The sequence below is a fragment of the Taurulus bubalis genome (assembly GCF_910589615.1).
Source record: "Taurulus bubalis genome assembly, chromosome: 1".
Lineage (NCBI taxonomy): Eukaryota > Metazoa > Chordata > Actinopteri > Perciformes > Cottidae > Taurulus > Taurulus bubalis.
The window spans coordinates 5,413,393-5,439,551 of NC_136589.1; the positions used below are offsets into that span (position 1 = coordinate 5,413,393).

At 44.8% G+C, this 26,159-nt stretch overlaps 1 protein-coding gene across 1 annotated transcript; it reads right to left on the bottom strand.

Annotated features, from left to right (window-relative positions):
• Window positions 1–771: 771 nt before the first annotated feature.
• Window positions 772–23,516, bottom strand: tmem260 (transmembrane protein 260; the record flags this gene model as incomplete). Its single annotated transcript, XM_079215662.1, has 16 exons — window positions 772–1,032; window positions 1,195–1,279; window positions 1,549–1,602; window positions 2,802–2,978; window positions 3,559–3,698; window positions 4,280–4,451; window positions 6,234–6,406; window positions 6,700–6,808; window positions 8,077–8,163; window positions 9,295–9,335; window positions 9,486–9,665; window positions 9,928–10,041; window positions 10,131–10,308; window positions 18,408–18,559; window positions 20,114–20,145; window positions 23,408–23,516. 16 exons carry the CDS (start codon window positions 23,514–23,516, stop codon window positions 772–774), a joined length of 2,064 nt encoding a protein of 687 aa, XP_079071788.1.
• Window positions 23,517–26,159: the final 2,643 nt, after the last annotated feature.

Genomic DNA, 26,159 nt, shown 5'->3' on the forward strand with positions numbered 1-26,159 from the left:
CTCTAAAAGGGTCCCTGGCATTGTGACATTTCATATAAATCCAAGAGGGATTACAGCCCTCCCGTTATGAAGCAAGAGAGGGGGAAAAAACACCCATCGAATCCATTAGGTTTTAAACATTTAAAGGACCATCTAAGATACACTGATGTGAGGATAGAGGGGTGGGTGGGTGGGTAGTGCTGGTTATACGGAGTGAGGACTGTGTGGTACAGCACGAGTCTGTCCTAGATTAAACAGTCGCTCTAATCCCCCATTTCTGCCCCCAAATTGGTTTTCCCTCAATCTCGGCCTTGCCGTCCTAATGTGAGAAAAAGAGAAGTGGAGCAGTGGCTGAGGCAACAATAATCAGCAAGTTAAAAGCTGTGAGAGCAGAAGAGGAGAGAAGAAAAAAAGAGCGAGATATAACGATAAAGCAATCGAATGGGTGATTTTAAGGGGAGCATGCACAGTTTGATTGGGGTCAGTCGAGGCTTCCTAGAGTCACGCTCTGTCCCCGGTCAACTGTAAAGGTTCATCAAATGAAGCTTTGCCGAGTGGTAGTTCTCTGTCCTTTGTGCAGAGTTCTGCTTGATCACTAAATCCCAGTTTGTCTGCATCACCATTCCTCCGAACTCCCAACTCATGAGTCCATTTGGCCAAAACTCAAACTAAACATCATTCTAGCCTTCTGGAGCAGCACCTTCAAACCATGAGGAAAGGTACATTGGCTCAGCTTTCATCCCCAGTGCCTTGCACATCAGCTGGGCTCCACGTCGGTCTCTCTGGGTCTTGTTATGGGGTTTGCCTCCAGCTCCGGCGGAGCTCGTCCCTCTCTTTGAGCAGGTCTGTAATGGCAGAGCGTATGGCAGGTGCCTGGGGATCTGTGGGTTCCTTCTCCAAGTAGAGACTAAAGTGCTGGGTGCAGCAGGTCAGCAGGCTGTCTGGACTGTAGCCCCGGTGACCTGATCGGAGCAGCTTCTCGCAGGCCAGGGCAAGGTTCTTGTCCCAGTTTGGAGGGTAGTCCGAGTGGGCCTCCACAATCTCCTTATACAGCTGTCCAGAAAACATGCATACATATATATACACACACACACACAGACAATAACAGATGATACATACAAAATAAAAATAAAAGCCCCTGAATACGTCAAACTTAAATCTGCCGCACTCTGGTAAATGAGAGTGTTGTTGCGTGTGTGCTGAGGTCAGACTCACAGTGTAAGACAGCTCAAACAGGCGAGCTTTCCCCTCTCCCTGCATCCTTTCTGCCAGGTCAAACAGAAAGAAAGCCGTCTTCATCCTGAAACAAAGCACGCAGGCTCAGGGCTAAGTGCTGGATGGATGAGCCATGCAGATCCACACTCACAGACGCACCACTGCAATGGAGTGATTTATGTAGATGCCGCCACCAAATAGAATGTACATGTAGATGCTCTACCACACCAGACTGGTTTATGGAGATGTGCTAGCGAGCTGGTATGCATCGTGACGCAGCTTTTTATCTGCACACTAAAGTATACAACCTCTTCAAAGAGGAAACCAATGTCTTTTGTAAAAAGTTGACTGTACCTGGCTTGCCACATCTCCTCATTAGCGACACACTCCCAGGACGCAGGATGGAAACTGCTCACACATGAAAAAAAATATATATTTTTATATGTAAACAGCTTCTGGCTTGTGCACAGTTCCACTAACTATAAATGATTATTTATGTGAATATATTGTTACACTCGACTGTGCAGGTTTTGATACACTAAATATCAATCTTTGCTGCATAAACATTAAATGACGGAGCAACAATACTAGCGAGCACATTAGACATGGAGTAAAACCACATCTCCCTTTTTCACTTTGTTGACTGTAAACACTTGACCTCTTCTTCAAAAGAATATTTTAGCAGGGTTCCCGAGCTAATATTTGGCTTGTGGGCATCGGCGGACACGCTTGTCGTGAGGGTGCAGGAAATAATGTCACAGTATTCAGTCGTGGATATCTGAGTGAATGAAGGGCTGCTGGCAACAGCAGCAGAATATGGAGCTTTGACTAATTCCACTTTTGACACAGTTATTGACAAAATGCAATGAGAAACTCATTATTTTTCATCTCCAGTCTCATTTCAGAATGCCGAGGGCCTAATGTCTTGCTCTGGTTGCATTCACAAAGACCTGGATCACAGCATGGGAAACAGAGGACAACCTCACTGAGACAAGCTCTGTGGAGTCTTTGGAAGAGGGATTGAAAAGACCACAGAGAGACGACGGGGCAAGGAGGTACTGGCGATGAATACCCGGTGAGGACTCATTAGTTATTATATTTCTGGGTGAATATTTCTAGTGGCATCGGAAGATCATGAGTTGTAAAAACAATATGCATCAGGATTCTTCTCGTATTTCCTGGAAATTACATCCTGCAAATTAAACCTCTTAAAAAAAACACTGACTTGCCACTGAGTCTTTACAAACTCATTCTGTGGAGCTAAGCAGTGTTCAAACCTACAGAAAGTCTAGTCGGGATCCCAGAGTTTTCAGAGATAAATATGTCAGGCTGAACTTTAGCGGTGTATAAAATGATGCACAAGGCGGAGAATATTTCTCCTGTAAAAAACATGGATTTTCGTGTTTGAATATTTCACTCAATGCCATCATATAGCTTCAATGGAGAGGTGGAACAAGTCGATATAGGGTCTTTATGTTATTGTCAAACAGTGTGGAATAAGGCTATTTTCTTCAACTGGAGAGGCTTAAAGGGGAAAACGTTATGTTTCGGGGGTAAACCCTTACCTGTGGGGAGATGTTAATGACCGTGTATATTTGTGTATGCACCTGTTGTGTGGCTCACTCCAGTTGTAGATGTTGCGGGTTCGATGGGCCCACCTTTCAGGATGAAACTGCCTCTGAACCGGCACCATGTAGTCACACACACCCAGCGGCCAACGAGAGAAACTATGTTCCCAGCTTGGGTCTCCTTCAGATAGGCCAATGCAGGCGAACACATCTCTCCTGCAGAAAACATCGGAAAGAGGTTTTCTCACTTCCTCAATTATTATTCAGGTAAACACCCCTCTTTCCCCAGGTAGCTGCTGGTGCCGCCAAACCTTTCCTCCCATCCCAACACTGCCTAGCGTCCCTACAGTCTCCAAAAACTTGGGCCTTGAGGGTTAATCCAACAGGTCAGTGTTGCCCCGCTGAGAGACTGGCATGTTGGCCTGGCAAACACTGCCCCCTGGTGGGCTTGGTATTAACAGGTCTCCAGCCAGTTCCTGTGTCTAAATTCCTCTTGGAGTGAGTGGCGAGAGCAGGGAGCCGCAATGAGTCCACCAGAGACTGTTTAACCAAATCAAGTAGATTAGTCCACTTCTGCAGTTCATCAAACTCCTTTTATGGCCTCAACAGATCTACGGATTTATCTTCTCCCTGCACTCATCCTACTGATCTCTGCCTCATTAGATCACCCACTTGTTCATTTGGGCCATTGTTGGCCTCCCAATTCACTCTCTCTCCATTTTACACTCTTCTATTTATCTGTTCGGACCACCCTTTTATTCGGTCTCGGCGCTCTCCTTGTGACTAAGTGACTCACTGTGTGTTGTGGGACAGAAACTGCTCCAGACTGAAGGTGTCTTTCTCCTCAGGGTGGACCGGGTCCCACCAGCGGCCAGGGAAGTGCACCCCAGGGTGGTGCTGCGCCAGCTTGGCCACATACCAAGCATATGTCATCATCTAGAGTGAAGAAAGAGGACCACCAACTCTGTTCAATTATTTGTATCCCTATGATTAGCAGTGTACAATTCACTTAAAGAAAAGGGCTTATTGGCTATTCCAGTGGCTTTACAGCACATTTGAGGTTATAAAAGTCTAATATTGGAGGCTCTTGTTTTCACTAAAGCCGTTTATGATTGCGATGCTGAAGAGATATACAAACGTATGATTACATAATGAATACATGCCAAACTCAAAGGCTTCCTTACGTCTAGCACTAACTTATTGTATTTTGTATAATGTCAAGCATTTATAACACAGCCTAGGTAGATTGCAATTTTAGCAAAAGATATAATTTTCTACACAAATCTCTTTAATTTTTTGCATTTCAATTTTAATACACACAATGCATTAATGTTTAACTTCTGGTTAGCCAGCAACTATTCCTATTTGTTTCCCTACGTTTGCAATAGTAATTGAACTACTTGAGTTGACATTATTAGTTCTGATTATGACTTCATTCTTACTTTAGATTTGTATCAAATATCAAAAATGTCAGAAAACAGTTCAACAAAGACAAAGACAGAAACCCCAGCTCTGACCTCCTGGTCCACCAGCCGGACATCGGGCCGTACACCCTGGCAGTAGCACAAGTAGCGCAGAGAGTTTCCAGGCAGATCTCCTCTCGTCAGGATGATGGAGTCCGCTGGGACAGAGGCCAGAAGCTCCCTGCCGAACCTCTCGACCACACTGTTCCTGCTCTGATCGCACTCCCTTAGGATCATCAGCACACACACCATCACACTGTATAACATCATCAAAACACAAGTTGTGTTTACTTGAATTTAAAAATGGTGTTGCGTGCATCCTTACTCCCGTTTAGAAGTGTGTGATATGTGTACAACTGTGTGTATGTGAGTGTTTGTAGGTACGCATTCAAGGTGCTCTGAGGGTAAGTTGTCAGTGCCCCCGCCCCTTCCCCTCTGCACAGTGCTGTGGCTGCCTATCTAATCGTGGGGAGACAGGTGTGATGGGTCTGACAGCACAGGCCATGCTCTCCCTTTGATCAAAGCCGCTCAGTGATGGCTGTCTGGCACTCCCCAGCACTACGCTGGTGTAATCTGCCTTCTCGGACAGCTAACATCTCAGACTGAGCTCTGTGAGTGGAATCTATGTGCTAACCGTGCCTCTCTTTAGCCCCTACCATGGGGTGAGCAGAGAAAAACCTGACATGTGGAGTTCAGACCTGCGGTATGAAGCTCAGAGGAGAAACAAATCAGGTTGACTCAGGGAAAACTTATGCATGGGGATTTCAGAAGGAACTAGAATGAGAGGAGAGTTTTTATTTCACTTTAACTTTACTCATCAGAAGTATTTAAAAGTAACTTGGGACATGTGGTTCTAGTGTAGTGTTTGCAACAGGGATACTGTAAAACTGGTTACATAGGTAAATGACTGACTTGTTTCTGATATCAGAACATCCAAATAAAAACAGCTTGAAATCACCGACAGCATGAAGAAGTACAACACAATGCAGCTAAAATGATGTGTGACCATTTTGTGTGTACCTTTTGTCAAGTTCATTTTTGTGCTGTAATCACAATCTTTCCTGTGGTACAAAACTGTCTTGTGTCTTATGTGTTAGCCCGAACAGAAAACGGTCCTTTAAGGGCAGTCGTTTATTGTGTGGATCCATTTAAATTTTTTTTAAATGAAACAACCCAAGAACAAACAGTACGGTGGCCCTGAAAACATTCGCATAAGTCTGTTGCATATTATTAGACTGTCAATTCCAACTAATACATTGCACCATAGGCAGAGTTGTGTTACTAGTATTAGTATCCCCCATTGGAGATTACTTAATTGAAGTATTGCCAGCTAGGTTTACCTAATTGTTAACTGATAAACAAATTGAGCAAAGGGATATCATTTTATTAGTCATTTCAGCATTACAATCAGGCAATTTAATTTAGCTTGTCCCTATTACAGTTTCTGCAAGTAAATATTACATAGCCAGCACATGTTAACCTGTTTCATCATTAATTGTGTTTATTTTGTCTAATTATTTGAATTAGCAGTCTAATAATAAGCAACAGGCTAACAGACTAGATTAACCGCAGATCTGTAATCGGCAATAATATCTGAATAATGGGATCACAATGTGAATATTAGCAAAAATAAAAGTACATTTTAGCTCATTCTCCAATACCACACAACAAAAACTATGGCAACAACACGCGTGCCCCTGCCATGTGCATCACTTTTCAGTGTCCCCTGGAAACAGTTCCTGTTGTTTTGTGAACTTCTTGCAGACGTTTCTTCTAAATGCTGCGCATGCGTCTCAAGTTGGTTGCTTGTGTCTATTTGCAGTGAGTTGGGCTCTTAGGGCCACTGTAAAAAGGACTTTGAGTCCTACACTGTTCATCCAAAATGAATATTAACACCAACGAAAAAATGCTGTAATTGTTTCATTGAAAAACATGTAATATTGTTGATATTTACGGGCAATAGTGTATGTTTTCATCACACCCAACAGTAGCTGAGAGCCACGCTCACCTGTGATTGGTGTGCACCATATGTGCCAGCAGAGCCACGGTGAGGACCCAGCCTGCGGTCTTCCACAACCCCCCACAGCCCAGCCTCCTCTCCAGCTCAGTGTGTGTCCGGCTCAAGCCGAGGCCTGCCAGCACACACACTGCAGCATCACTCTGCAGCCAGAAACGCTCAACCTGCAGGAAGTGAGCATACATGTGAATACAGACAAACAAACACACATGCACTAGTGTTTCCTGTAGTTTATTAATTCAAGATCAGATAAAATATACTTATTTTTCAGTACTTTTATTTCTATATGTGTGTGTACTGCCGACTGTATTTAGCTCTCTCATATATAAAAAATGTAAACGTATTTGTAATTCAACGTATAAGCACACATTTTAGACAACTTCCGATAATTGAAAACAATGGAAACACCTTGGCTTAAAGAGAGGATGTCAAATTGAGTTGAAGTCTCGTAGCTCACCACTCCAAGCAGTAAGGGTCTGCTGATGTCCAGGTTGGCTCTCCAAGCAAAAAACAGTGAGTAGACCACCAGCATGGCAGCAAACAGCCAGGACACCGAGCGGCACCTCCTAGAAAAAGAGAGGCCAGTTTATTTTGTATAGCCCAAAATCACAAATTAGCCTCGGAGGGCTTTACAATCTGTACACGTATGACATCCCTGTCCCAGGTTCTCACAGGAATAACTCCCCCCAAAAAAACTGAAAAAACAACAGAGGAGGATCCCTGTCCCCAGATGGACGGAAGCAATAGATGTCATGTGTACAGCAAAGTCAATGAATATGACAGAAATTATTCATATAATGAGTACTAGGCATGGACCACGATCCAGATAACCATGATCCATGTCAGCAGAAGGAGAGGAGGGGCATCAGCAGGGCCATGGCAGGAGAGAGGACCGGCTCTATACAAATGATTGTTCTTCATGATCACTTTATGAATTTTGTTCTGTATAGTCTTAGACCCAGCATATGACATTGTCTGTTTCCTCTGTAAAAAATATACTTGTTTTGAATAAGTCCATAAAACATTAAAGCAAGGAGAGAGATCGCAAGCCTCAGAGCAAATGTGTACTCCCGCTAAGAGGTGCATGATTGATTTTCTAATGCAGACTGAGTCATAATGAGCTGGTGCCAGACGCTGAATCACAAACTCATTACAGTACAGCTGTAAAATGTACTTATGCACTAAAAAGAAAACACGTTACCCTTGTGGCAACAACAAATCATCATCTGAACCAAAAGAGACACTTTCAAGCCAGAGAAAGTTACTTTTGGTTTTTCTTCCAACAAATTGATCTGATGGGTTCCACTCCATAGTTAAACATTAGGTAAATTAGAAATTGCACGGCATCCTTTTGGCATCCTATGAAATGACCTTGCTCTTTTTCATCTGCGTGTGCATGCAGCCAACTTTATCAAAGTGCACCCCAGGAGAGGAGGTAGCGGGGGGTGGCCAGTGCACGAGAGAGCCCGGGGCTTCGCTCGGCTTTATCAGCTCCACCCCACAGACCCCGAAAAAGGCACTGCTGTAATGAATTACTGGATCACACTGCCACATACAGATAAATACAAGCAGCGACTTACTTGTACACACAAACATGTTTTTGAAAATCCCAAATACACATCAACCTCTCTTCATTTGAATGTGAAGCGTTGCGACAGCTTGACAGTTAGGTGCCTCAGTGGCTTTTTGTATTCTCTTTTTCAAAGATCAGCATTTTGTCAGTGGTTTTGTTCCCTGTCTTTTACTGCAGGGGATTAGATTTTGGTTGAAGTGGCTGCTGGGATGTGTCTGACAGATTTTGGTGATTTGTATGCTGGCGTCTCACTCATCCTACCTGTCCCATGAGCAGAGGAGGAGGCCCATTCCTGCCAGCACCAGAGCAGGAAACGAAAGGTCTTCCACGCAGTGGTTCAACTGGGCCCTGCACACACACACACACACATACATATGACTTACAGTATATGATGGACACCAAAGACAAGCTCAATTACCCTCGCTGCTACTGAACTCAAGGACACTAATTATCAAATGCCCTACATCCCCTGTCAAAACATACTCCTTGGACTGTTTGCTCCTTCATCCAATCGGATTGACAGATGGGAATGATTGTGTCACCAACCCCCCGCTGCCCCATCCTCTCCTCACAGTGCCCGTCAGTCACAGACCGCTTGCTCAGAGCAGAGAGATAGTTTCCTGCCTCTTCCTTAATACCCATCTCTATTTGACAGCTTATTGAGTCTCTATATCTCCCAATGTACACTATGTGTGAATGTGCTCACCAGCGTGTGTTTGTGGGCGTGTGTGTGTGTGTGTGTGTGTGTCAGCTTCTCCAGTGGGTTTACGTCTCCAGTGCGACATGCCTGTCATGTTCGCCTCTCTTCCCCATCTTGAAGGTGTGCTTGTCCATCAAGCAGCAGGGGTGATGGGAAGGGGTGGGTGCCTGGCAGAGGGGGGGCTGGTAGTGGGGGGTCTTAAGACGCACATGCACCCACATCCCGTCAGCTGGAGAAAGATACCAGGAGTGGGATGACTGCGGTGCTGGTGGAGGCAGGGAGCAGGGGAGGGGATCGGGTGGAGGAGGTGGGGGGTTGCTGGAGTGGAAAAATACAATTTCTCCAGCTCTATTGCAGTGTCTGTCATCACAGCTTGTCACGCTTAAACACCAGAGCTGAGTGATCATTTCAAACTGCTGGAGAAACAGAACACAGCGATTTGGCTCTCTAAGCAGGTTCAGTTCTGCTTTGATGGGAGAGAGTGGAATGGGAAGAACAAAAGCTGCTGGGGAGAAGAGAGGGAAGAGAGAGAGATGGGCTGCAGAAATGGGGAACAGATTGGGGAGAAAACACCAAACCCAGCACAAAGAGTGGTTGGGTCCTCCATCTGTAGACCCATGTGTACACCTGCATACAGTGATGATGTAATAAAGTTTGTTCTTATCATTTTTTATAAATCACGTCCCTACCGATTTAACCAGTTCAATTAAATTCAAAATATGTGATTAGTGCGTTTAGTATTTAAAATGTGTGTACAATAAAGGGCCAAGCAGACTCACTTTAGCATCGAGGTCAGGTTTACAGAGCTCTCCGTCTTTGCCTGCAAACAAAAAAATAATACAATGAAAACAATTGTTATACACGGTGAAATGTGACAAGAGCACATGTACGAACTAATGGCACATCATTTAAAAAAAAATCTATAGTGTGTTAGTTTTAGTTTCATCATAGCAGGGCAAGCCGCACGTACCAGACTGAAGGTGCCGTATTCAGCCCTCAGCAGGTGAGTTAGCAGACCTGACAGCGTGGTCTGGTCGCCCCAGCTCCAGCGGGCTGTGTTGAGGTAGGAGGAGATGGGCAGGTAGACGTACGGCAGAAAGCCAGCGAAGAAACATGCTCCCAGAGACACAACGCCCCGCCAAGTCAGCTCCTGTTGATATTGTTTCGAGAGAAATGTTCTCAATGTTCTTATATTCTCCAAAATGAAAGTAAAACCTGACCCACATTCAAAAAAGCAGCATCCCAAATAATTCAGATTTCTGTTTTTACACGAGTATTTAATATAGAGTATGTATGGTAAGTGCCAACACTATAGATGGGATACTGACTCTTTAAAATCATCCTTTTCTTGCCTGCTTTTAGGTTTCTTAAACACCTCTTTAAACTCTGTTAAAAAAGACCCCAGAACTCACCCTGAGAGAGTAAAGTCGGTGAAGGACCCAGGGAATGATGACCAGTACATACAGCACCAGGGTGTGCTGGTTGCAGAGCCCCAAGCCACAGCATAGCGCTCCCCAGTGTGCAATCTGACAAGGTTCAAGCATTTTAGTACGGCATCTACGGAGTGATCAGAGGAAACTGAAAGACGGGACGACACAGTGGGTGGAAGATTTACCTTCCGCCTCTGGGTGGCGTTTTCAGCACAGTGGAAGCTGGCAGTCAAGAAGAAGAGCAGACCAACAAAAAGGTTGTTGAGGGTGAAGACCTCGGCCACCATGGACCACTGCCAGCTCAGCCTGGACACGGCGAAGAGCCCTCCAGCCAGCACTGCTCCGGGGCCGGGGCCGGCCAACCTGACAGTGAGAGAGGAGACGCCTTCGTAGTGATGAACAACTATAAACAACAAACCCAGGAACACGTTGAGTGAATTTAAAAATCACATCCGGTAACTGATTCCAAGCAAGCTGAGTAATCAGACAGCTCAATATTTAAATATACCAATCCAAGCCTTAGTTGATCTTAGTCACTTTTAAAAGGCTACAGAACTTCAAGTGTTTTTTTTATTATATTTGATCCAAGTTACACTTTTTTCTGGTCACAAAAGGCAAAACAACAAAGTCAGCAGCTTCACACATTTTTCTTTATTTTTTACCGTAACAAAAGCCAACACTTCCCCCAGACTAATTTGGGGACCCGTTATAATCTTCCCTTGACCCAAGTTTGCTTCTCGGACAAGACCTTGAAAAACACCCAGTGAATTGGGCCATTCACATATCATGAGAACTCCCTCCCTCGCAGACGGTTGATCTCGAGCAGACGGGCACAGAAACCACCGTGGTAGAGATAGCACTTTATCCTCAGCTTCTTAAATATAATGTGTGCACAAAAGTTTCCCCTTCCTCCTCTCCTGTACTGTCTCCATCTCCTTTGCGGTAATTGAAGCAAACTTGGGATAATCTGTCATACGCTAAGACCCACCACTTACTAAAATGAGAGACAGAGGGGGAGAGAGAGAGAGAGGGAGGGGGGGGCGGGCGACAAATGATGGGGCGAAGGGAAAGAAAAGAAAAATAGTGCAGAGAAGTGTGCGTTAAAGGGGTGAGACAGTATGCGGGATAAAGGATGAAATATAGAAAAGGGAAGAAAAAAGTTCAAGAAGAGAGAGGGGAAAAAAGAGAAAGGAGGAGAGAGAAAAAACCAGCCCAGTCCCCGGCATGCTGGCTCTGAAATATGAGCAGGCTCGACAATTAGGGAAGTCAGGCAGTATGGCCCTTTCCGCCATTGTGTGGAGTGGCTTAGAGTCCTCATCAGCCTATCAGCTAACTGACAGGCAGAGAGCTGCTCTATTCAGCGCCGCAGATACAAGCTGCAGGCCAAACGGCTGCCAGGTCCCTTATGACCCCACAATCCCTTGCCGGTGACAGCTTCAAGCTCCATAGCAAATTAGGCGCTCTCACATTACAATCGCAGAAGACAGATTCCATTAACGGTATCTGAAATTGAGTAGAGAGCAGGCCCGTTATCAGACCTGACTCATAAGCACCGCCATTAATCACAAGGCATGATACCATTTATACATTTCCAGCTCTCTGCCTGCCGCTGTGATAGTCAGCCACAAAAGGCCTGATGAGACTTAGGCTAGGGGAACAATGGAGCTTTCTGAGGAAAGCGCGGTAAATCAGGAAAAAAAGGAGAGCGAGAGCGAGAGCAGGGTGGAAAAAAAAACTCTTGCTTGCTGACTACTTCCCCTTTTTTCTTGGGTTTTCTCTCTCCTTCCCTTCACTATTTTTCCTCTGTGTTCACTGTAAGGCGAGCTTGGTGAATGAATATGTATATGTGTGTGTGTGTGTGTGTGTGTGTGCACTTAAAGAGGGGGTGGACTGTGTTGATTGGGCGTCTAGGAGTGGGTCTTAATAAGAGATAGCAGCGTCTTCCTCGCTGCACCGCTCCAGGAATTAGTTGTAACTTGAAGGGAGGATGAAGAGGGATGGGGCAGATGGGGACTTTTGTTGAGGTGCAGAGACCCCCCGCACCCAGAATGTTACCTCCCTGCATGACAATTAACCCACAGCTCATACACTGAGCAGGGGGGCTGATTTTGGGGCAGCACTGGGTGCACAACAGTCGTGGGGAGGTTATTACACCGAGTATGTTCCTGCCTCTGAAGCCTCGTCTGATAGTCAGGAAGCACATTTTCAGAGACACACACAAACATGCACACATGCACATTCCTGTTCTTCAACTTCTTTCTTCAAATGCCTGACACATCTCTCTGTTAGAGCTTGTCAGTGTGTAAGAGCCCAGTGATGTGTGTACAGTGCAGGCTGTAAATGACCTGTCTGTCTGCGCGGGACCACCTGGGTCCCAGTCAGCCTCTCCGCCTCTCCACAGCTCATTCTCCAGGCTGCTCCCAGGGCGCACAGATAAAGCAGGACACATTCTGACACCAGTGTGGCCGTGTTCCCTGTTATCACAACTCAATGCGGTGCAGGATGCTGCTGTGCTGAAATGTTGTGGCTCAGTGACAATGGCCTGGTTGAGACGTGGCAGAAGAATAACATGGCTGACAACGAGAGCATTCTACCCTGAATTCATCCGCCCTGCCAAAATGTCTGCGTCATCACTTGGGTAATTAACCCAATGACAAATAGTATGCATAACGACGGGAATGAAGCACAAACTTGGCAATTGTTAAAAAAGAAAAAAATGTGTGCTAAAAATCATACTTAAGGAATGAAAATGGTGAAATAGAAAATATTGAATGCCAAACTATTCTTAAAAACAAACAGAAAGATCAAAGGTAAATAGAAAACTAATGAATGACAATGATACAACGGGCTCTGGTAAGCAATGCCCCCTTCAAGGACACAACAAAAGCTCAGTATAATCACTTTGAAGTGTCAAAATGGGACCTGCCTCATTTACCCCTCCGTTCTACAGTATGGGCCAGAGGCGTGCCAGCACCAGTCGTCTGTGCTAAATAACAGCACACAAAAAGCCTACACCAGCACTCTGCACTATTGAGGCTTCACAATGGAGCTGGCCAATGGAGGCACTGTCACACCACCCTAGGGAACAGACAATACCACAGCTGTGCCATCGCGGATCAGCGCCGCACTGTTCTCTAACCGAGTGGTGGTTTGGGGAGGCAGCGCTGGAAAAGAATCACACATTCCTGAAGAGGGTCGAGAGCCCCAGAGAGGAGGTGGCCTGCTCGGGCTGAGACAGAGGTTTCCAGCTGGCCCTCGCCGACACCCCAGGGCTCTCCGCTGGCAGGGACACCAGGCAGGGTACTTAGCAGCTATTATGTGACAGTAAGTGTCTGGTGCACTGCTTTGACATTTCAAAGCCAAGCAGCAATTGATATACACATTTAAGCTTTTAAATAAACAAAACCAAATACTAACTTAAATACCACAAAGTGTTTTCAAGTCAGTCAGTGTATGGATTAGGGTCGAGCAAAAATGTCTTTCAGTGGAATTGTGTCATAGCAATATGATCATTTTGTGTTTTCATTTTAGCAGCTTGTGAAAACAGATGCATGACGTCTGTTTTGGTGGGTTGATTTATACCTGCCACTAAATGTCAGAATATCTCGTCCTCTGCTGCTTTGATTTTGACAATTCTGTATTCAAATGCATCTCTTGTAAATCCCCTAACTTTACATACGTGCAAAACTAAATCACTGGAGTGCCCCTCTAAGTTAATGATTTAAAACTACTTGTAATGAAAGACTAGCAAAATGATATATTACTAATAATACAAATGTTGTGTGAAGAGCATAAGAGTGTAACATCTTTAATTGCACTGACTAAACTAAACATTTTCCATATCATACCTATTTATATCAAAAATAACGATATTGATTTCAGCCATATTACCCAGTTGTTTTACAGATTTATTACAGATCATGACATACCATTTTGAACTTGTTAGGCTAGTTCAATAATGTATATATGTATATGTATATGTATATAAAATACTCAATGAGTGTTTTTACTTTTTTCAAAATAATTTAGTGTGAAATTATCTTCCAAAAGAAACATTACCAAAATAATTATTATTATTATGGAGATAAATATAACACATATTATATACTTTTTTAGGTATTGCCATAATTCTTGTTCATAACTGTATATTTGGGTCCGTGATGCCACAGCCTAATTTTCAGCAAGTCACCAAACCAGGCACTTCCCCGTCTGTCCTGCCTCATCCGGAGAGCAGAGAAGAGGCTGCCTGCTGGAGCAGAGAGGAGGTAAAGAAGGGTCCCGGCGCTCCCGCTCAGAAACCCCTCCTCCAGGGGAGAGCTCCAGTGCTCCAAGTGCGTGTAAAATTAATCACCACAATTCTGCTCAAACAATGCAGCCACTGACATGACAATTTCTTCCAGAATGCCATCTTAATCTCCACCCAACACACAAAAATTACAGGAAGAGGGAAAAAAACAATTTACAAAAATCCTGTGTTTATGCAATTCCCTGAATGCCATTTTTATTGCTGTTTTTTTCCAACAGAGTCATTAGGCACACACCCGTGATACATAAATGTTGCTGTATAGATTCCATTAACTAATTCTGGGTGAATTGTAATTGCCGAGTCTGATCCGTCTCCGTGCCGGGTGCCTTATTAAGACTGCCTGTGGTGGGTGAGGAATGTAATATTGACGTCCGAGGCAGACACAATCTCGAGCCCACGGGCGAAAGGAATATTAAACTGGTACTGTATTCTGCTGTCTATCTAGCCCTCCTCCCTCCTCCTCCTCCTCTCTATCCCCATCCCATAACCAGTAATGAGGAAATAACATCTTCATTAGACATCTGTTTAACTGTATTAGAGGAAGAGTCCTGGGGGAACCATTGGTCATGCTGAGGATGGGGGGAGTAAAAGAGGTCTGTTGGACTACAATATGACGGATGAGATACAGCAGAAATGGAACAAAAGGTCCAGAGATTTGGGCCTTTTAAATAGACAAAAGTAAAATTGTGTTCTGCAGAAAATAGGAATGGGTGTATTCTCTATTGCCACTTGGGACGGTGATTGTATCTGACCATAGCAGATGTGAGAGGGAGGGGCAGCTTTGACACCTGCAGGGAGAGGTGAGAACATTGACCCCAAAAACTCAGCTGTTTCCGAGAACAAAACAAAACTGAGCAAATGGCTGCAAAACAACGTTCCCCACACACATTGCTCCTGACATGACCCCAACAAGTTACATGGAACCACCCACCCCTGTGGAAAAACAACCCACCTGAGCGAGGAGGGAAGGCGCCACCAGGACCATATGGTGAAGGTCCTTATAAGGAGCTGGGGATGGCACCACGCCCACCCTCCGGTCCACTGAGGTATCAGCTGTGCCACATGGGCCAGCTCTTGGTGGGGGAGCCTCTCGCAGGTGTGCACTTTGTTTCGAGAGCCGCCAGGGAAAAGGGGAGACCGGGCACCTTTGGTGCGCGTCCACAGCCCCGTTATGTAATCATGTGATCAAACAAAAAGTGCTGATGACTGAGCGTTGCAAGGTTGTTTTTCCGCTCTGACGGCTGTCAGCGCGCTAACGTGTCTGCTCCTGGTTTCTCGGGATAAGCTCGGGAATGGAGAGAGATTCTTCTCAGGTAGCAGAGATTCAGAGCAGCTTTAGCAGATAAACTGCAAAACGAGAGAGCACAAAATACCGAGCTGTCTGGATTATCCCGCTATGATGGGTGCATTCCTCCAGAGACTCGTGGCTGAGGCCTTTAGCGTTTCACAGGCAAAAATGTTTCTTTCTGTGAACCTCCGAGTGCAATCGATAGTAATTATCATTACGTCCACCATCCTCAAAGGCTTGTCAGGCCATGGTGTGAAAACATAACAAGACAAGCAATTTGGCCATCAAACCATATGATCAAGCCAAGAGAACTGTAATTGACAAATCAAAGGGAGGCTAAGTGCTACATTTAAACTTATGCAAGAGAGAGAAGTGGCTTCCAAGCCTATCAACTTACATTCCCCCACATTAAACACGGCAATCTGGCCGACTAATTTAAATTGATACATCAAAGGCTTGCCATGTTGGGTATGCTCCAGATGAATTTCAAGGTCTTACAATTTACTATTTGACAGAACTGCCTTCAAGTACCCGTATTAAGTTCAATACATTTTGCCATCTGAAAATAATCACACAAAGCAATGATTTGTTTGCGGGGGGAAAGTCTACTTCTCAGCTGAGGCACACCTAAAAATAAGAAGAAGTGAAAAAGTTTAAACGGGCCTCATAGGGGCAAAAACAACAAATGACATATCTGAATTAATTATGTTGGGAAAAGACTCAACAAACTGGCGTCACTGCAAAGATGGAGAAGGTACGAACGGGTGTCAACTGGTCAGTTTTGGCATTTCATCTGAGGGAAAGGTCTGGCCAGAGGATCCCTGCAGGGATGTGGCATGGAATCTATGCCAGTCGTCTCGGTATGGTCAAAGCACCCAATGCCCTCTGTGCCAGAACCGAGAGGGAGGTCTTGACCATCCGGAAACCCCACTCTTTCACCCTCTTCATCTTTTGCCCTCTCCAGTAACCCCTCACCAGGCAGAGTCTGCCAGCTGATCCACAGCCACAAGCTCATCCCAAACTAGGCCCTGAGCAGATAATGACTAAAACCTTTTATGCTTATTTTTCAAATTGAAAGCTTAGATTATACGTTCATACTTAAGAGCTTACATGGTGTGACTGTGTACTCTGGCTGAAGTCCTCAGTACCCTTCATCCCTTTTTGAGTAGTGGGTGGGGTTGGAGGTCCTCATAATGACTTTTTACTTGACCATAATCCAAAATTGGATCTAAATCCCCAGAGATTACAAACAGGGCTGCAGTTAACATGCACTCTGTGAGCCAAATATCACCCATACTGCATGGATATTTTCTGGCCTCCAAATAACTATCTGTAAATGTCTGGCCAAGAACAGAGTCCACGCCTACAATTGACTGATAACTCATCAAATGTATTAAGACGTGGGGGGCAACACCAAAAAGTCCAAAAGAAGCACTGTGTTCCTTCCCTTTCCTGCTGTCCTCTCTTTATTCTTTTCCTACCTATATGTGGAAGAAAGGTTGAAGCTGGCAAGCTTTGATTCACCTCTGAGAAGCCGTAGGGCCCTCGTCTGACTGCTTCTCAGACATGAAAAGACTGATGCAGTCTGGGCTTAGGGCCAGTCCCCTGGAGAGCACTGCCTCCCAAGCCCCTGCCCTACTGCGGCAGGGCTGACCCTGTACCCTGACCTACTCCGGACCACCTGCCACCAAGCAAACACTGGCCAAGCACACAGGAAGTAGGCCCAGTGCTGAGCACCTGGGAACACACATCTCCATTTTCACCTGTTTTTCCCCCACCATAACTGGGTCCCTCACAGCCTGCCAAGATGTACAGCAGGACGAAATTACATCATATTCAACAATTCCTATTCTGGAAGAGTAAATTACAAGTAGATGACATGCTTGGAAATGCCCCAGTCTGCATAAACGGTGACAAAAAGGAAAAATGTTGACACTAAGCTGCCACCAACAATGCGATGTGGAAAATGACTAAGATCAGCAAAAGGGTGATGTAAGGTAGTCCAGCCAACCATGGGAGATAAACACACACACAAAGAGGGAAGGGGTAAAATACTCCTTACATGACAGGGTCAGCAGCAGGCGAAACTGCGGGGTGGTAGAGAGATGGCAATGCAGAGACCGTAAACTGTGCTCATGACTGAGCAAGGGGAGAGAGGGTTGAAGAGAGGAGAGAGGGAGGAGCAGAGTTAGTGATCCTGTTCCTCTCAGACCCAGGAGGCAAGAAGGGGGAGATAAGAAATCGTGCCATGTCAGGATTGGGAGCATGCTGGGCATTGGTGGGGGGGAGCAGAAGAACAGGGATGCCGGGGTAGGGGTTGGAGGGCACGATAATTGTGATATACATACACACACACGCACGCTCACAATGGGTGGCTGATGGGTAAACAGGCAGGGCAGGGTGGTGGGAGGGAGGAGTGCGGCTGGGCTCTGCTCCTGAATACTGAACAGAGGATCAGGGACGACGCTGTCAGGACCCAAAAATACCACTCTCTGTTCCAGACAGCATCAAGATGCAAAACGTCAGTAAGGGAATGTTTGAAGACCCCCTCCACTCAAAAAAAATGTCTTCTTTTTATTGCAACTTCCCTTGGATGTTTGACTTTTTCTCTACAGATTGATGCATGTGCAGCGTTTGCCAGATTCCTCTGCGCTTTAATGAGATCTAAATGTAATACATACACACACACACGTGTGACATTACAGTGTGTGTAGATACCAATTAGGAAAGAAAGTCAAGACCACTTAAAATGCCCTGTCTAGGCATTATTTTTACTGAAGGACAATGCTTAAAAAAGCAGAGGAATAACACAAATACGACAACAAATTGTGGAAAATGACATTGGAAATGTATATTTTCTGTGCATACCTGCAGACTGTAATGCAGAGGGTACCACAGGCTGCAGCCCCCAGCAGGCTGCTCATCAGGTTGGCACTGTGGGCTGGAGAGAGTGAGGGCAGTAGACACATAGCCAGGCGAGCAAGGAGGGTAAAGACAGGATATCCTGGAGGATGAGCCACCTAAGAACAAAACATATAAGATTGAAATCCCAAGATGCAATGAGAGACACAGTCACAGCTTCAAGAGTACAGCAAGGTAATGCCTCACTCAAGATGTACTTGTGTGGATGGCAAGCTAAGATGGGAAAAGTGCAGATGTTGTACCTTATTCTAAAAAGATATATGAGGAATGAAAAGAACTGGAGAAAAAGCAAGGACACAAAAGCCAGAACGATAACAGGTGACCATGAAACATGAGTGAAGCAGTAAGGATGTGTTAACTTTACTAGTCCCCTTTGACTGAGTGGGAAATCTAGTTGGTCTTCTGCCCTTGGTAGATGCTAGGAGTGGTGTGCTGTAGAGCTGCAGTTGTGGAAAAAGCAGGACACATCCCTTCAGGCCTGACAAACTGAGCCCCCCCCCTCTCTCTCTTTCTATTCTCACTTCTTTTTCTCTGGCCTCTTCCCAAGGACAGTGCAGCTCCCTAGAGCCCGTGGTACAGCACGTGGTGCTCGCCAGCCCCAGCCCCCAAACCACCTCCAAGCCGCAGTCATTCTCGCCTGGGGGATCTCGGCAATCACAGCAATTAGCCGCTAAGTCTCCTCCACCCAGATAAGGGCTCAGTCATTAAACACAGACTCATTCCCTGGCACTGATAACATGAGCCATGCAGGCAGGGAGAAAGGGCAGCTCTTCAAATAAGCACAAAGATGAAAGGTGAGAGAGCTACTACCTCACTGGTCACCTGAGACACAGCAAAGGCTCCCTTGGTTGCATTCAAGCATAGAAACAACACCCAAATCAGAGAGAGGGGCAGGGAATAGAGCATGAAGGTCAGAAGAAGTCAAGGGGCAAAAGAGAATAAGTCATGTTGAGAATAAAAGAAAGAAAACAGACAGCTTGGTGAACTAAGTGTTCGTGTCAGACGGGTAGGTAACATCCGTTAGGAGCATGTGGAGGAGGGACTGTGTGGCCAACAGGAATGGACAGACACAGCCGGGGGACAAAGGCCACAGGGAGCATGGGGAAGCAGAACTCTGGAGCTCTTGGGATCAGAAGGGGGGGGGGAGGCAGCAGCCTGGGGCCCAGGGACGAACTGCAAGGCCCTGGGGAGGCCTGAAAGGCAGACAGGCAGGCCACACGGACTGCAGCACTAACGGCAGGATTACTGGCATAGTGACACCGACACAGCCTCCCTAAAAGGATCACAGCAGCGTAATAAACTTTATTAAATAATAAAACTTATTATAACTGTTAACCCGATTTAGTTCATTCTTCGCGGCTTACACACACACACAAAAAAAGAGGGGTGGATATAATAAGCCTTATACCGTACATAAGGCAAAGCCTACAAAAGCCATCGCCTTACCATTGACTTTAATTGGATTTGAAAAACGGGTTGCAAATTATAGCATTCTCTACTTGCAACTTAGTAAAATAAGTGTATAGAAAAGAAGGGGAAAACCTGTGGACTGAAAGTAAATTAATCTGCTTTCTGCCCATGCTTAATTAAACTTCCTTAATGCGTATAAGAGTTAATGAGTGAATTGATTAAACAATACAGCTAATACTTACCCCCAGCTCACAAGCAGTGGTGATCAGCTCTCCTGTGGAAGAGAATAGGGGAGGAAATTAATGTAAACCCAATAATTATTATTAAGAGACAAGCCTGCTCCCAAAGTTTTCCCAAATCAAATACTTGCACTGGGGTTTTGCATTAATTTGCCAGGATCAAAACCTACAAATCTTCCCAGTGTGACATTTCCTAAGAGCCGCGCTCATTCTCTTCATCTCTCGCTTCTCCCCTGATGCCTCCCTCCCTGTCTCCAGCATATGCACACAGATATAAACACACACACACACACACACACACACACACACCATTAGACTCCCTCTCTCCAATGCTCTGTCACACAAAGACACACATATGCTGATGTGAAAATAATGCTTCCAGTCCCATCCTCCCCATGCATCAGGGTCCTTTTCCTTCCTCTTTCTTCTGCTGCTCTACGTGCCTCTCTCTTGCTCCCACACTCCCAATGCCTCAATGTCTCGTTTAGTCCGTTGGGCACAAACAGAAAGGCAACGTTGGTGACAGTCACAGAATGAGGTAAGCTGTAAAAATAAGAGCCGGTTGCACAATTTTTTGACAAGCTCTGTGTGAGGCGCAGCACAAAGTGAAAAGAAAACCCCTAAAAGCTATTTGAGGAAGCTTTAATGTATCTGGGCACAAACCCATTTGTGCCAGAATACACCCAGAGCGTTTCAAATTATACTGATTTCTCACCCAATGTTTGCATCTCCCACTCATGGAAATTGAAATTTGGTTCAGATTAAATGACATTGATAAATGTTTGGGTTCAAGACAGCTCCCTCTACTGGTACTAGATGGGTACTCATCTCTTCCATCCACTACAGCCAATTAAGCAGTGGCCTCGTTTCCTACATCGGCACTGTCGGGGTACTCAATCTATTACCAGCATATAAGCCACAAGTAAGACGCCTAGTAATTACATTAAAAAGCTAAAAGTCTTTTCAATTAGTTTTGAACCAAACATTAAAAACAGCAACAGAGTAGAGGTGGTTATTTTCAATCAACGCATCAAAGTGTTTTTACATGTTCAAAATAAACATTTGAAGAGCGAGGACATGTGCCCTGATGCAGCACCAACCGTTATAGAACAGAACGGCTGAGTTTCAGATGGCATTGGCTGCATCACGTATTTTGCAACCTTGCCGATACAGTGAATTATTATGCCTAAATTTCTGCCACATGAGGAGCCCTAACTCTTATCACTCTAATGGACCATGAAGTCAGAACTCCTGCACCTGCACAGCTTAAATGTTTTCTCAGCTCCATTTCACCTGGCATGAGCCGCCAGCTAGCTACCTGCCATCATTTTACATCACACTTTCTCATCCCTCATCAGTTTCTCATTTCACTCATTTACCCTCCGTAGTGGCACACTTTTACACCATTCAACACAGAAAAACTATAACTAATACTGAGCCAAAATATCCATCTCAGTGCCACAGATATGAAGTTCTGCAGCCCCAATACTAAAAAGGGAAAATATTGACTCAACGGGGTAGCAGCATGGGTGCCAAGAGTCTTTGTGATAGTGGAACATGGGCACCCACACCAGTGTTCCCATAATCCCCATCATTTCCACACTCCACATTCCTAGACAACAGCGTACCCGCGGGGCTGTGCTCAAGCCTCTCCAGGGCACATCACACCTAAAGAGATTAGGACACAGAGACGGAGACCTGGAGAATTCAGAAGGGTGTTCAGCTGGCACTATCAGAGCGGGCATCCTGCATGGTCCCTAAACACTGTGGCGAAGGGGCTGGCCGTTTTTTCAAAGGCCCCGTTCGCTCGGCAGCAGCACAACCAGCAGGGCTACTCAGCGCTCCAATTGCCTGCTCTCTCCTCGTCTTTCCTCACTCATATCTGGCCGAGCTTTTCGCACGCTTTCATTCTGCAAAATGAGCATTCCCCTCCATGGCAGTGTGTATGCCAGAGCAGCGCAAACCTAACAAGCACAGCCTTCATGCTCTCAAGTCCACATTTACAAGTTTGTAACCTTGCTATCACTTCTAAACACTGTTTGTAATTGTGCAAGGCAGTCCTTCATAAACTGCATTACAAGAATGTTGTAAAATGTGTTGGCCTGCAACATAGGAAGATACTGAGTGAAATGCATGTGGGACCACTGTTGAGACTGGTTACAGAAGAGAGCAAATAAAATGTTCCCACACACATAATGTAAACAAACAGAGCCAAATTGTTTATAAATCAAGGTCTGTAAACAATACTTTGTCATTACAAATGGTGTCTATATGACCTGCCGTGGCCTTGCATTCAGTATCAGAAATCATGCTCTGCTAGTGTTTTCTCCTTGTGGCTTGTGAAGAAAAAACTGCAAAAGTTGTAAATATGTAAAAGGGACAACATTTTTGAACCAGTTAAATAAGCTTTCTAATAACTATGAATAGCACATGTTTGGTTTCAGTGCGGGAGACTTAAATTAGGTGTGGGTCAAATGCTCAAAGTTAATATTGTGATCATTATCAAGGCATAAACTCATGTTAATCCACTGGGCCTAAAATGTTTTTGATCCTGACATCAGAGCATGATTAAAACATTTTTTGATTTGAAAGAAACCGTCTTATCACAACCCTTCAAAAGTAACACTGAATTCCTTCTAAAATCATTATCTACATTTTAAGACCCTTTCAAAACTCGTATTTAAAATTGAATATATAAACTATTTTATAATGTCTCACCAATAAAGACACCAATCACAGTAAAATCATTACACAGACACTTCACAAATTATCAACAATGCAGAGATGCAAAGGTGGATACACTCTATGGAATTATAATCTCAGGGCATGGGGATACATTTGCGTTGTTTGGTCATTATGCTAAATGCACATGGTACAAATAATCCTTTACACATCTTATTATTTACCAGACATGTTCGTCCAGCAGGCATTGTCTCGAATGTATTTAGCCTTCATTCAATTCTGCCACTCATTCAGTAGTAGATTGAGAAAACGGTGCAGGTGTATGTTGTATGTTCTTGAATCTTTAGTTATCTGCTAATGTGTATTTCAAAAGCAATGCATGTGTGTGTTTATGTGTGTTGCCTTGAAGCACGCCTTTTGTTTCTCATCTTTGAAAAGTTATTTTTTTTTAATCGTATGCACGTGTACCCGCAGAACATCGGACAGCACCCGTCCAGCTGCAGCAGCTGCGGTTACACCAGCAACGAGCCACATGATTGGCTGACTGTTGGCGACATAACAAAGCCACGTGACCAGAGGAGCGCGCGAGCTAGCTGGCTACTGGCTAGCACCAACCTGAGTCTCCACCGGGGACCGTTCTCTGCACACAGGGCACGTAAAGCGCGACGACCAAAGCAGCCGTGGTGCCTGACAGTATCCAGCTTGTCCTTGGCTCCGCAGACATGTTTTTTTTCCTGGATAAATAGCGGTAGTGTTCAAACCACTGCTAATGTCGACTATCTAACGTTAGCTATCATGGTAGCGTTAGCATTATCCATTGAATGGTTAGCCTCCATACATTTAGGGCGCTGGGGCTGTAAAAAGAGCTGTCAGCTACCGGTTACCCGAACCCTGACATTAGTCGAGAGCTGAAGTTAAGTTAACGTAACACCAAGTAAAGACCTGACTTAATTGTACGGGTATATGTGTGGCGGTTTCACAGTTAGCGTTAGCTCAAATGAAACGCTTCTGCTACCGGGAAGAAGCGACTCAAATCACGCCAACGATAACCTCGCGATACTACCTGACGCGATCATAGAAGCAGTGATTTTTATTGAACCTGAATAAATAACATGTCTGTGTTCGTTACAGTGGTGAAACCCCAATTTCATTTAAGGCTTCAACTAAATGTGTGCTTCATTCTTCTTCACTAATGTTCTGTTGTTGTAGATGCAGTCAAAATATTTTCTTTCTTCAGTGGACTGTGGTGCTGTCAAAGAATCGGGTAAATGATGCTCAATGCAATACAAGGGGTTCGATAAAGAGGGCCAGTTTAAGAGTGTTGATATTCCAGGTAAACTCAAACATAGCTGCCTGCCTCACCTGATTTGGTGCCTTTAAAAAAAAAAAGAAGCTCCACGTCATCGTCACTGGTGCTGTGCTTAAATTCCTTGGAGTATAAGTATGATGGATGGATTTGTCTGAAATTGCGAATATATGTTTTATTATTACCAGTCTTTTCTAAAAAGAAAGAAAATGCATTTCCTTGGGTGGAACACTGCCATCACACAGACACTTTGATAACCCTTGCAAACGTTACCTTGTAGTAAGAGTAATACTACTTCATTCAAACCACTATCCTACAGCTGTCACTTTACCTGCTGCAAATACACAGTTAATTGTAGCAGGACAGCAGTAGATTATACCTGAAACAAGATACGTGGACCCATAAATGTCTCACAAGTGTCCATATTTCACAGGTTGAAGGGTGACTGTAATAAAGAAATTGCCCTGTTGAACTGATAATAATCCCAGCCCACCATAAATGAGTCTGATCCCTCAGTAAATTGAGCCCTTGGTGAGGTGGAGTGGTGTCAGCACCTAGCCAACTCTCAGATGGCTCTCTAATCCTCGCTTCCCTCTCACCACCACCCTCATCGTCTAATCAGTCTTGAACACACACATAACGCTCACACCCATCTGACACACACACAACGCACCCAAGTACTCACCCTTCCTCACACTCGGGCTCAGCCATCTTTTCAGTGTGATGTCACTACTAATCCACGCTTGGTTATCCGCTGGGCTGCAGTGCTGCCAGAGGGATATGGGCAGGAGATGGAGTGAATTTGGGGAGGTGGCGGAGAGGAGGGGGGGGGACGTCATAAAGTTTTCTTGCTAAAACCACCCCTTCCATTAGCCCCCACCACAACCAAAGTCTTGCACCCAGCCAAACTGAATGGCATATGCACTGACAAAGGCTCAATGGAGTGTTAATATGAACACGTATTACAGCCCTGATAGGAAAGATAAAACACAGCTGTGACGCGAGCACATTCACAGAGGCCTGCAGCTCCCATTCGAGGCACAGAGGAATCATTAGACAGTCTGCTGGATTAAGCCCAGCCTCCCCTTCTCTCGACCACATGCATCCACAAAATGCAAGGCCTTTTTATTGACAGCTTGACCAAAAAGAGGAATTACCCACATGGTTGAGGCCCTCGTTCCATATGGCACCAGACTAATAACAAACATTAGTTGACTGTATTAGCAGTGGTATTAAATTCATTATCTTTTCTATGTGAGGTGTGTGTGTGTGGTGCTGGACTCCATGAACACACACTCAATGTGTGCCAGTGTGTGTGATTAGAGACTTCTAATGTTCCAGCTCTGGGGATTTGTAGCATGAGATAAGAAAGGGCATTAATGGTGAATTGTGACGGCCCAATAGAGCAAAACTGTTGTTTGAAATGTGCATATGTTTCCTTTGCTGAATCGCTTTTACATGAACAATCTACATATTGTCTCACATAGAAAGGCATCTGATTTTTTAGCTCAGCGCCTCACAAAACACACAGGAAAGCCATGCATGAGCAAGTAGCTTACAAGAGTAAAATTCAATCTATTTGATTTTGTATTTTCCTCACTTACCACATATCTGTTTTAATCTTACCTTAAGCATCCTTGAAATGAGTTGTAATCCAGTTAAGCCCTTTTGAATCGGCTTCACAGCCATATTACACCCATTCATAGTCCCATAAACATTTGCACTGCTAAACAGTAGCTCACTGAGTGTCAAAATGCACATACTGTAGATGTTAAAAGATCAATTATTAGTAAAAAGGTTACACCAATCAGCGATATCACAACACATAGATTTTAGGCCCAATATGATACTGTAGAGAGTTAGTCAAGTCACTCTGGTGACTCACTACTTCCTGTCATGCAAAACTGTCACCCTCTCCTTTTACTCAGAGAACCATGGGGCAATATTCTGGGCAAGAACTGTCAAGCAAAAGCTGCAAGACACATGACAAGTGGTTGTATTAATATTCCAAACCTTATGGATCAAATGCTGGGCCGACCAAAATCAACAAAACAAGTCAAT